Source organism: Aegilops tauschii, chromosome 1 (genome assembly GCF_002575655.3).
Source record: "Aegilops tauschii subsp. strangulata cultivar AL8/78 chromosome 1, Aet v6.0, whole genome shotgun sequence".
Taxonomy (NCBI): domain Eukaryota; kingdom Viridiplantae; phylum Streptophyta; class Magnoliopsida; order Poales; family Poaceae; genus Aegilops; species Aegilops tauschii.
Window position 1 is genome coordinate 7,305,467 of NC_053035.3, and position 12,759 is coordinate 7,318,225.

The 12,759-nt window shown below is 41.9% G+C and overlaps 1 protein-coding gene across 1 annotated transcript; it reads right to left on the reverse strand.

Annotated features, from left to right (window-relative positions):
• Positions 1-8,701: 8,701 nt before the first annotated feature.
• On the reverse strand, positions 8,702-10,312 carry LOC109757807 (glutathione S-transferase 1). Its single transcript, XM_073504815.1, has 3 exons — positions 10,077-10,312; positions 9,852-9,900; positions 8,702-9,322 (listed from the first exon to the last, which is right to left on the reverse strand). Exons 1-3 carry the CDS (start codon positions 10,224-10,226, stop codon positions 8,874-8,876), a joined length of 648 nt encoding a protein of 215 aa, XP_073360916.1. The 5' UTR covers positions 10,227-10,312; the 3' UTR covers positions 8,702-8,873.
• Positions 10,313-12,759: the final 2,447 nt, after the last annotated feature.

The following is a 12,759-nucleotide window of genomic DNA, read 5'->3' on the forward strand; positions in this document are numbered from 1 at the left end:
TTAGCTATACAACAATAATTAAAGAGCGCCCCTTATGCTAAAAACCACTAGTTCATTACCGTGTGTCTCACACGCTTCATTGCCGTTTTCAATTCTGCTAATCCTATAACTCTTAAATATCCATCTGATTATTTATTTTTGAAGAAAATTTTAGTGGCCCAGATTACGTCGACGTTACCTTTTACGTATAATTTAGCCGGGGATTTGTTTCGAGATAAGTTTATGCAAATTCTTATTCTTGGATACAGTACATACAACAACAATTTACTTGTGAGAAATAATTATATAATAATGTATTGTGAACAACATGAGTACTTGCCCTGAAAACTATAAGCAAGACTTGAAGGTTGGGTCTGCCTAGCTAAGATGTGAGTTAGTTGTTAGTAGCATGGATAGAAAAATCCACCACCTTACCCGAAAAAAAAAAGAAAAATCCATCGCCAGGTCATAGTCTCTCATTGTCACCGACTATGATAACAAAGACAAAACAGACATATATAGACAAATAACAGATGGAAATTCTTCTCGCCTGCTAGCTTGTTTGTTGAGAAGGATCAACTGGTCGAGAGATAGATAGATGAATAATCTGATCGAGAGGGATAGATAGGCAATTTTATAGTTTGCTTCTTCATTTACATTTTCATTTTCGTCCTCATCTAAATCAACAGTATAAATGTCACCGTGTAAGCAGTCACCAACCAAAAGGATTATAATTAGCAGTGTTCTCTGTGTGTGAAATACATCTAATTAAATCATGGTCCCGCCTTTGTGGTTGCGTTGATTTCCAAAAAAAATCCATCAACCGCATTTTTCATATAATAGAAGTCATTTTGTAACAGTGGCTTTATGAACTTTAATTCAACGTGCATGTGTTCTAAATTCTGCGCACTCTAGATTTGTACGGCAAGAATCAACAAGTAGTGCAAATTATGCCACTTTTTCTCCACATTTTTTTAGTTGAACTTTTTCTCCACGTGAGAAGCTACTGTATAGTTCATGACTGTGGGCCATGAAGATGTGATGGGCCGAAGCTGTCCGCATCGACCGCTGGCCCAATCTTGAGGTTGACCAGACGTTGCAATGCATCCACTAAAAGACTAAAAAAATCCAGTAAGATAAATTCTCTTCAAAAAATCCCACATAAAAAGGACAGCTGGATTACACTGTACATACCTCCACCAAGAGTCTAGTCATATCAGTTCAAAGTCATCGTCTAGTTATTTGAAAAGAAACACTATTTTCTTTTTGGATATTTGTTTTCCCCTTTTTTGCATAGATTAGGACATAGTTTTATTTTATTTTATTTTATTTTAAATTCCAACTTCTTTGTGGGGGAATAACCCTCCTTTACTTCAATTCTCAAATAGTGCATCCTAGCTTAGGGTAAAGTGGATAAAATCATTTCGTGTCCAGATCAAATGTCGCTATATTTGTGTGTCGACTTTAATAAAAGAAAAGAAAGCGTTATAATAGTGACATTTTAGCATGCATTTATTTCACGTGTATGTCCTCTAAATATTGGCACACTAGCTATAACAGTAACTAAAGAGTGCACCTTATGCTGCAAAATACACGTTTTTAAAATATTTGAGGGGCAAACATTTTTGTGTCTGCTTGAATTTTTGTTAATAATAAAATAAAATAAAATAAATTTATAAAAAATACTATCCTTGTAAGTACTAGTAATATGACAACTAATTAGTCGTGAAAAAAAATGAAAATTGTAATAGTATACATGAGCACCATAACTAAAGCTCTTTATAGCGGACAATCCAATGAAGCTTTTTGCTGTCCTTTTCTTTCAGGGTCAGGTCAGTCAGCTTGGCAGGACAATTGGGGTTTCTAGCGGGCCACGGAAATCTCACGGGCCGAGGCTGTCTTTGTTTATCCCTGGCCCAATCTTTTTCTTTTGATAAATGGCCCAATCTTTTTTATTGACCAGACGTTGGAATGCATCATCCTCCACTAAAATGAAAAATTCTCTCCACACTCAAAATCTCTCAGAAAATCCGCGAGAAACAGATAAAAAGATGGTGTGCTTGTCGATCGCAATGCGGTTGTATTTTTGCAGACTTTTTTCTAAGTTTTTGCAGAGATAAAGGTTGTGTATTTCTCTTTTCTTTTCTGGCGTGAACCATGCCAAATTACAGTAGGTAGTACTATGTGGAGGTTAGTGCAACCTCTGTTTTTTTTTTTGGAAAGACCCGGAGGTTGACTTGACCCTGGCTACCTAAGCTGTGGTTGGGTGCTGTTAACACGCATAGAAAAATCCACCATCTCCACGTCCTAGTCTTTAATCGTCATCAGACAATGACAGCAAGAAAGAACAGAGCACACATAAACAATACACACATAAAAATGACAGGAATATTCCTCTCGCTGGCTCTCTTCTTAGCTGAGAATGATCGACGGATAGAGAGAGAGATGGGTGGATAATTTGATGCTTGATTGAGAGGAGGTGGTGTACCTGAGGAGAGGGTGGTGATGGGGAGGCCGCAGCGTGAGTCGTGGAGGAGCAGCTCCCGGACGCAGAACCCGTACCGCCGGAAGAATCCTTCCTCGCCGCCGGGGTCGGAGCAGGAGCGGCGGCGGAGGCCTGTGAGGAAGACCCTGGCCTCCTGCCTCGTGGCCGGGTCGTGGAGGCGGGACAGCAGCTCCCTGAGCTCGCCGTACGCCGCGTCACCCGACGCAGCGCACCGCTCCAGGAACGCCGCCTCCAGCTCCGGCGACTTCGACGACGGGGAGTCCTCCTGCACGGCGGCGGCGACGCTGCCCATGGCGATCAGTTCAGAGCTGGACCGATCGCGGAAGGAAGAAGAAGAAGAAGAAGAAGAGATTAGCTAGTGGCGTGTGGCGGGCTGTGTGGGTGTCGCTGGCTGGTTGTTGTGTGCCCTAGTAACATATATGGTGGCGGTCGCTCGCTGGTTCGCCGCCGGATGCGATCGAGTGACTAGTTTAATAAAAAGGTCTGAAAGATGAATGTCCAAATCAATCGGGATCAACATATATGGTGTCATCATTGGAGCGCACGCATGTGGCTGGAGATCGATCCATGGAATTGTGATGCCTACGTGCGTCAGATTGTATATATATTCATCTAGCATTCTTCTATATATATATCTATCTGTATATAAATCATGCATCTTTCATGGCGCCAAGGGTCGTCGAGGAACCTGCACTGCAACTACATCTAGATCAGTGTTGGCTTTTATTTAATTCCTTGTGCATGCACAAGTGGCTGCTAGATCTTGTTATTTGTCCGTGGTGCACCTTTTACTTGTTTAACATGCATGCTGCGATCCACCGCCCCCCTACTAACTTCCATGTCCAATTCAAGCTATCGAATCGAATTAACAAACAAATGGTGGTGGCCTATACACAAGTGGGACGTCGAGATGCAAGGGCTAAGGTGATCGCCGAGGCGAGCTTTGGATTTTAATCATCAGCGGGTTTTATATGATCCTTCTGGGTTTTTTATTTTCAAAAATATCGGTTTCCGGTTATCATTGATGACGACCGATAAAAGAGAACATAAATCCAGCAGTGTTATATGGTCCTTTTGTTTGTTCATTTTCATGCATAGTACTCCCTTCTTTTCTTTATACAAGGCCACTTTGTTTTTCATATCAAACTTTGACTTGTAATTTTGCACAACAAAATATGGGTTATATGTCCTTTGAAATGTGCATCCAATGACATACTTTTTGTGGCATATAACTTACTTTTTGTTGGTAAAACTGATGCTCAAGGATAGACATAAAAATATGAAGTTGCCTTGTATACATAAATAAAGGGAGTATGATTTATGAACTTATTAATCAATAAAAAGTTGTTAATTAGGTAAATGTAGGCATCCCCAGTTGCAATTTGCCGGTATTCTATCTCTCCTTGGTGCATGATTGATCAGCCAGCCCACTAGGTCGGACTCCTTCATCATGTATTAATAATTAAGCAACCAAGTGGATCATTGTCGAATTATGTTAGCATGTGACTTGCGTATATTCTGCTGCCTTTGTTGGATCCTACAAGTGCAATGAGTATAATATCGCTCTAATTAATAGAACATTTTCGCAAGGCAGATCACTTGCTTCGTTCTAAAATAGATGACATTTTGGACTATTGTTTCACGTTTTACTAAAGAATATGGTAAGCCCACCACCATATCTGATTTTTGGAGGGCACTCCTCTCTGGGAAGTCCCAACATGCGAATTTAATCTTTTTTGTGTTGAAATATAGATTTAATCTTGATGAATGCTGTAATTTTTTTTTCATATGATTCGTATTGCTTTAACTGGTCTATTTTTTTTGTGTTGATTGTCTCATCTACTTGTTTTATTTAATTTGCCTAATTGTGTCCTTTTGTTTTTGGGTTTGGATTGCGGAAATATGAGTCCGTAAAAGATGCTTCTCTAGAAAGTACGTGTTTGAATAAATATGCAATGGACCTTAGTAGAGCATCCATGAAGAGATAATATCGAACTCACTATTCCTCTGCAGCACATGACAATCTGCTTCCCAGGTTGACTGCTAGTAGAGCATAGTACTTGTGACGCCCGGATAATCATGCTACAGTAATTCCACGTTAATGATGCCACATCACCCCGGTTACCGTTGCTAATCTCGCGTTGGATCAAAAACTTTTCAAATTCAAAAGTTTAAATAAATGTCAGACGTCAAACTTTTCAAAAGTTAAAACAAAATTGTTCGGGAGGTGCCATATTTTGCATATGTAAATATGGTGTAATAAACACATTTTTGTAAAATGCCTAAATGATTTAAAGTGAAATAAAACAGAAAAGAAAATAAATAAAAGAAAGAAAATACAAAAGAGAAAAACAAACTAGCAAAAAAAAAAAGGGCTAACACCCCTCCCACTGGGCTCAGGCCCAACAGGCCACCGGCCCAACCGGACCAACCGCCCCCACTCCCCATACCCCCCCACTCCGGTACCCCGTACCCCCCACCGACACCCCACTCCCCCCTCCTCGAAATATCTCCTCCTCTCTCCCCCGATTGGATCGGGATCGGAGGAGGAGGCCGCCGCCCGGATCGCCCGTCGACGTCCATCGCCGCCTCGCCCCCGCCACTCGACGCGCTCGCCGGTGCCCCGTCGCCCTACGCCGTCGCCACCTCGACCCCGTTGCCTCGCCTCCTCACCTCCTCCTCGTCCCGAGTCGAGGCCGTCATTCCGGCGCCGCGCCCTCGACCCCGTCGCCCTGCCGCACTCGTCGCCGGCAACCCGGACCACCTCCCCGTCTCCGTCGATCGTCCCCGTCCTCCTCCCCACGGGTCGCCCCCGAGCCTCGACGCCCATGTGCCCCTGCAAACGCCGGTGAGGCCCTCGGCCTCCGCCTCCCCTTCCTTTCGTCCGCGGTCACCGCGCTCGTCCACCTTGCGCCCGTGCAGTCCGCTCGCCTCCGCCCCGTCTCTGCCTTGCGGTCGAGCACGGCCGCGCCCCTCGCCGCACGCGCTCCGGCGCCCGCTCACGGCTGCCGCCATCCTACACCGTCCCGCTGCCTCCCTGCTCCACCATGGCCGCCGCCCCAACCGCTCCACCCGTGGCCGTTCCCCACTGCCGCCTCCTGCCCGGCGCACCTCGCTGCAGCCGCAGGAGCCCGACGCACCTCGCTGCAGCCGCAGGAGCCCGACGCCTCCACTGGCCTGGGCGGGCGCCCGTTCGGGCTGGCGCCCGCACGCCCCACGCCCGCTATGGCCCCTGTGCCTATGACATGGGGGCCCACACTCCAGAACGTTTAATAACAAAAAAAAGAATTTAAATAATAATAATAAGTAAAAATATTAAATAATTAATTAATTAACTTAATTAATTATGTCTAATTAATCAAATAACTAAACTAATTAAACTGTTAGTTAATTAATTAATCAGTCAATGACAGTGGGGCCCACCCCTAATTAATCCTGATTAGGTTAATTAATATGTTTAATTAATATGTGTCACTGACCAGTGGGACCCCCTGGTCAGGTTGACCAGTCAACCCCTGTTGACTGTTGACTTAAATTTCGAATTTCGAATTAAATAATTAATTAAATTCCAGAAATTAATAATTTTTTTTGAAAATCATATCTTTTAATCCGTAACTCGGATGGAAAAACTTTGTACATGAAAGTTGCTCAGAACGACGAGACGAATCCGAATACATAGCCCGTTCATCCGCAACACATCCCTAGCATAGCAAACACGCAACTTTCCCCCTCCGGTTCATCTGTCCGAAAACGCGAAACACCGGGAATACTTTCCGGGATGTTTCCCCCCTTCGCCGGTATCACTTACTACCGCGTTAGGGCATACCTAGCACCGCATATTGCATCGTTATGTTTTGTGATGCTTTGTTTGCTCCGTATTTACTGTTTCTTCCCCCCCTCTTCTTCTCCGGTAGACCCCGAGACCGGCGCTGATGCCACCGAGTACGACTACGTCACCGACGACCCTTCTCCCTGTACAACAGAGCTTCCAGGCAAGCCCCCCCTTGATAACCAGATATCACCTATTCTTCTCTATACAGCTTGCATTAGAGTAGTGTAGCATGTTACTGCTTTCGGTTAATCCTATTCTGCTGCATAGCCTGTCATTGTTGCTACAGTTGTTACCCTTACCTGCTATCCTACTGCTTAGTATAGGATGCTAGTGTTCCATCAGTGGCCCTACACTCTTGTCCGTCTGCCATGCTATACTACTGGGCCATGATCACTTCGGGAGGTGATCACGGGTATATACTATATACTTTATATACATGACACATGTGGTGACTAAAGTCGGGTCGGCTCGTTGAGTACCCGCAAGTGATTCTGATGAGTTGGCTGAAAGGATAGGTGGCTCCATCCCGGTAGAGGTGGGCCTGGGTTCCAGATGGCCCCCGACTGTTACTTTGTGGCGGAGCGACAAGGCAGGTTGAGACCACCTAGGAGAGAGGTGGGCCTGGCCCTGGTCGGCGTTCGCGGATACTTAACACGCTTAACGAGATCTTGGTATTTGATCTGAGTCTGGCCATTTGGTCTATACGCACTAACCAACTACGCTGGAACAGTTATGGGCACTCGGCGTCGTGGTATCAGCCGAAGCTCTTTTTGACGTCAGCGACTGAGTGGCGCGCGCCGCCTTGGACCGTAAGCTCGCGCTTGTATTAAGGGGGCTAGGTCTGCTTCCGGCCGCGTACGCAACGTGTAGGTGTGCAATGGGCGATGGGCCCAGACCCCTGCGCGCATAGGATTTAGACCGGCGTGCTGACCTCTCTGTTGAGCCTAGGTGGGGCTGCGACGTATTGATCTTCCGAGACCGGGCATGACCCAGGAAAGTGTGTCCGGCCAAATGGGATCGAGCGTGTTGGGTTATGTGGTGCACCCCTGCAGGGAAGTTTATCTATTCGAATAGCCGTGTCCCTCGGTAAAAGGACGACCCGGAGTTGTACCTTGACCTTATGACAACTAGAACCGGATACTTAATAAAACACACCCTTCCAAGTGCCAGATACAACCCGGTGATCGCTCTCTAACAGGGCGACGAGGAGGGGATCACCGGGTAGGATTATGCTATGCGATGCTACTTGGTGAACTTACCATCTACTCTCTTCCACATGCTGCAAGATGAAGGTGGCCAGAAGCGTAGTCTTCGACAGGATTAGCTATCCCCCTCTTATTCTGGCATTCTGCAGTTCAGTCCACCGATATGGCCCTTTACACATATACCCATGCATATGTAGTGTAGCTCCTTGCTTGCGAGTACTTTGGATGAGTACTCACGGTTGCTTTTCTCCCTCTTTTCCCCCTTTCCCTTCTACCTGGTTGTCGCAATCAGATGCTGGAGCCCAGGAGCCAGACGCCACTGTCGACGACGACTCCTACTATACTGGTGGTGCCTACTACTACGTGCAGGCCGCTGACGACGACCAGGAGTAGTTTAGGAGGATCCCAGGCAGGAGGCCTGCGCCTCTTTCGATCTGTAACCCAGTTTGTGCTAGTCTTCTTAAGACATACTTGTTTAACTAATGTCTGTACTCAGATATTGTTGCTTCCGCTGACTCGTCTATGATCGAGCACTTGTATTCGAGCCCTCGAGGCCTCTGGCTTGTATTATGATGCTTGTATGACTTATTTATGTTTTAGAGTTGTGTTGTGATATCTTCCCGTGAGTCCCTGATCTTGATCGTACACGTTGGCGTGCATGATTAGTGTACGGTCAAATCGGGGGCGTCACAGTACTTCATCTTATCTATACACCATGATGTAAGCTTGAAGCCACGACCTTGGTTAAAATATGCTCACATGTTCCACAAAGAGGGTTTTATATGGAATATATAGTCCTGAAAAAACATTGACTCTTATAGCTCTGTTTCCAACTCAAGGCAGAGTGGCCTATCAGAGGCGAAGAAGGAATGGAAGATGAAGGGCAGAAGATATCTAGTTTGGTACTTGAACTTTTGGTCCTCTCGATTGTTTCTTTGTATTTTTTTAATTTTGTCCTCATCAACCTACGTGCATATGTAAACAAATTAATAGTTCCAAGGCCTCTCTGTTCCACTACTACATAGCCCCCACATCTCGGTGGTTAAGATGCAGCTAGAACTAGAAAAGCCTACCAAATGCATAACATATGCTTACAACACATTTTTGCTACATTTTTAATGCTTTAATCACTACAATTAAAATGTAGTAATAGGAAAATGGGAAGAATAAACACACTACCAAACAACAACATATGATTGATAAATGACAATTACATTAACTTGGAGTAGTGACATACTAGGTATTACATATTTTGTCCCCTTTATTGAAATCATAGGATTTTCAAACCACAACCACATCATGTTCCACCAACATTCATCTCGAATGTGCACAAATTATTGTATAGTTTCTATCAACCAAATGTCTTCATAAGCCCGATGACCTTCTTCACAGTAGGACGATCCATTACGCCAGCAATCCATGCTTTCACATGTGGATATGCATCGAGCACCGATGCATATGGAGTTTCATGCAATAGGTGAACCATTGGGAAATGGCTAATGTCCGCTAAGCTGATGAAATCTCCTGCCAAGTACTTGGACTTGGACAAGCGTTCCTCATAGACTTCCATGATTTCCTTCAGTTTTTCTAGGTTTTCTTCAAGAACTTTAAGATCGCTAGTCCCACCCATGTAAACCGGGATGACAAGCCCTTGAAAGATGATTGGCAGCATGACGCTGTCAAATTTCTGGGATTCGACGTCAAGCCACACATCAACCATTGCAGACTCAGAGAGGTTGTTTTCCCTCAGTAAATCTGATGATTCTTTTCGGAGTATATACTTTGAGATTGCCCGTGATTCTGTCAAAAATCAGCTAGTTATACATGCAAACAATTCAACTAGTTATAGAGATTTGATTTTCTAAAAACATTATATGAATTCATGTTCTTATTTATTTATTTGCACCAAGGGCCAAAATAATAATAATTACCACATATCCAATCCTTTGCAATGCAAGGCGTTTTTTGCTTATCTCTTTTTCCAAATCATAACACATTTGGAATAATTCAGTGGTGCGAGATGGGGCCTTGCCCTTTTCACTCATGATGCACTAGTTATTTGAAGTATTATTCTTATCTTTTATATAAAAAGGAATAACAATATCCAAGCAATATAACTAGGAAAAATTCCTGAACTATATACTAGCCTAGTGACTTAGAGGATGTGCTTAACTAGTTGAAAAAGGAGACATGACTTTGGCATTTTACAACCTACCATTATCTGATAAAATAACTACCTCGATTGAGACATCTACCATGGCGCTATCAATAGTAAATGATAGTGTCCATCATTACAATATCACACAAATTAAGCAAGGAAGCTACTCACCGAAAAGGATCAGGTCTCCATCCTGGAACGCAGGGACCTGGCCGAAGGGCTGTGGACAGCAGAGACAAGAAAAAAAAAAGATCCCTATCAGCTTTCGCAAAGTGTTGATTCATGTAACTTGATGCATCTAATTAGCCTTACAACAACACAACTATATAGTCAAAGAGGCAAGAAGATAGATACATAGTATGTATGTAATCAAAGAGGGACATGGCGGCAACATACATTACGAGCAAGATGCGGCAGTCTCTTGTGCTCACCGGTGTGTAGGTCGACAGCCACGACCTCATACTCGGCTCCCACTTCCTCTAGGCATACCAGAACGCGTGCCACACTTCCGTTCATGGGCAACCCGTACACCTTCACCGGAGCCATTATTTTCTTACTTACTAGTATCAGTTGTGGTGTTGTGGAGCCAAGACGAAGGACAAGGAGATCCTTGGGAATGATGGATTTTGTGGTGTAAAGGTGTGCTTTTTATAGATAACTAGTGGTCAACCCATTGCATGCAGTTTGAAGCATACCATCTGGTTTTGACATTACCTAGCAACAAAGTAATGCACAGGTAGCACCGGTCACTTACTTGGCAACCAAGCACAATTAATTAATACCATCAAGGCTATCTGATATGAGCTTATTGGGGCTAAGAGCAGTTGACAACTTAATTGAACAATACAATTAATAATTGCCACCTAGCTAGTTCTTGCCATGTCGAGTAGACAACGAATCTGACATATAGATTATAATACACATACAGTTTATAATACGCATGTTGATAAATACGACTTACTTGTATGTCGAGACAGAGATGCAGTGTCCAACAGGAACGGAAGGCCGATACCGAAAATGTAACTATATTTTGCGGAGACTGAAAATGTACCTTATTCATGAAGAAATGAAAAGTGACACCGCCAAGCTACCGAACCGTTAATTAGTTGATACTCCACATGTGTTTAATTCTCCACCCAATCTTGGGTCATGGAATGTTACCCAATAGGAATTTCTTTCAACCTTCCCCGCCAAAAAAAAACTCGGATTTCGAGTTCTGTCAGTATGTTAAACATTTCCAATGAAATCAAATGAGGAGGATATTTATGTGGATGGTCAAGCCAAATATCCAAACCATGGCCTTTTTAGTTTCTTATAAAGAAAACTGCTAGAAATACTATTTGGAGTGTGTTTCTAGGAAATGGACAAAACATGCAAAACCAAAACACCAAAGGAAATGGACAAAACATGCAAAACCAATGTTTTTCTGGTCCTAAAATATTTGAAGGAAATATAAATATTATGAAAATTGAAAATAATAATTGAGAAATGTTCATCGCGTATTTGAAATATATCCGCCGTGTGATTGAAATATGTCATTGTGTATTATAGAAATGTTCATCGTGTGTTCTCAAAATTTTCGCGTATACGACATAGAACATATTTATGCAAATGAAAAAAAAGGAAAAAAAATGAAAAAGCAAAACAAAAACCGAATGAAACCCAAAACCCACAAAAACGAGGAACAAAATACTGCAGCAAAAAACACAACGGGCCTGGTCCATCTATGCACTCACTTGTATCCAAAATGCCGGCTTTCTAGTAACTTTTTTCAGGCGCTTGGAAGCTACAAATGCTGTATATAGCATGCAGCAGCATTCTAGCCTATAGCGAGCGCTGAGGTGGGCTGGGCAATTTACACGGTTTTTGCAGTGCTTCTATTTGATTTTTATGGTTCGAGGAAGGTTTTGCTTTTCTTTTCTGTTTCTTTTTTATTTCAGTTATCTCTCTGTCATTATTATTCTTATTTTTATTTTCAATCAACTTTATTTTTTTACTTTTCATATTCATGAATTTTGTTAGTACTCCCAGTTTTGGTGTATGAATATTTTTTAAATACACTTGAAATATTTTTCAAGAACAATTAACATCTTTAGAGTATACTATAAATAAATTTTAAATACATATTAAACATTTTTCCGATACACATAAAAAATAATTCTGAACACATGTTAAACATATTTCTATACACGTTAAACAATTGATAGATACGCGTTGAACATTTGTTGGATGCACGCTGATTTTTTAATACATGTTGAATAATTTTTAAATACATAATAAGCATATTATAAATGCACAGTGAACATTTGTAATACATGGTGAACAAAATTCTATGTCACAAACATTTTTACAAAATTGCTGGAACAGAACACTTATTATTAATTAGGTGAATGTATTTTTAAACTGGTGAATATTGTTTTTGAAATTGCACAAACATTTTTTTTATATGTGATGCATATTCGAAATATTTAAAAATCTAACTTAGTTAATTTTCAAATATATGTTTTTTGAATACTTAAAATATAAAACAAATTTTGAAAGTGGAAAATATAAAAATAACATGGGTATGTGCACTAGCTCACGATAGTGCGAATCTTGCTTCTGCCGCGGAGGTGTTCGTTGAAATTACTTTGAGCGATATATAGACGCATCTCTAGCAGGTTGCGAGTATGTCTCACTTATAGCGAGACGTAGCACAGCCTTCGCATCAAAGCAGCAGCCATAATGCCGCAGCGATTTTTTCCACGTTATTAATTTATTTTTAAAAAACTCATATATTACGAAATATTCTAAATATATATATTATAAAAATACTTGACATACATAATTGGAAAATATTAACAACATTTGAAAAATGATAAATATTTATAGAAAAATGTACAATGTCTATGAGAAAATGTAGCAACCAATACATATATATGAAAAAGTGTTAATAATGTATTTGAAAAATGCTAAATGTCTCTAAAACTGTTCCTAATGTATAAAAATATAGAATGTGTATGAAAAGAGGTAGACATAAAAATGCTTTAAAAAGCGTTAATCATGTATTTAAAAACGTAAGCATATGTATAAGTCATAT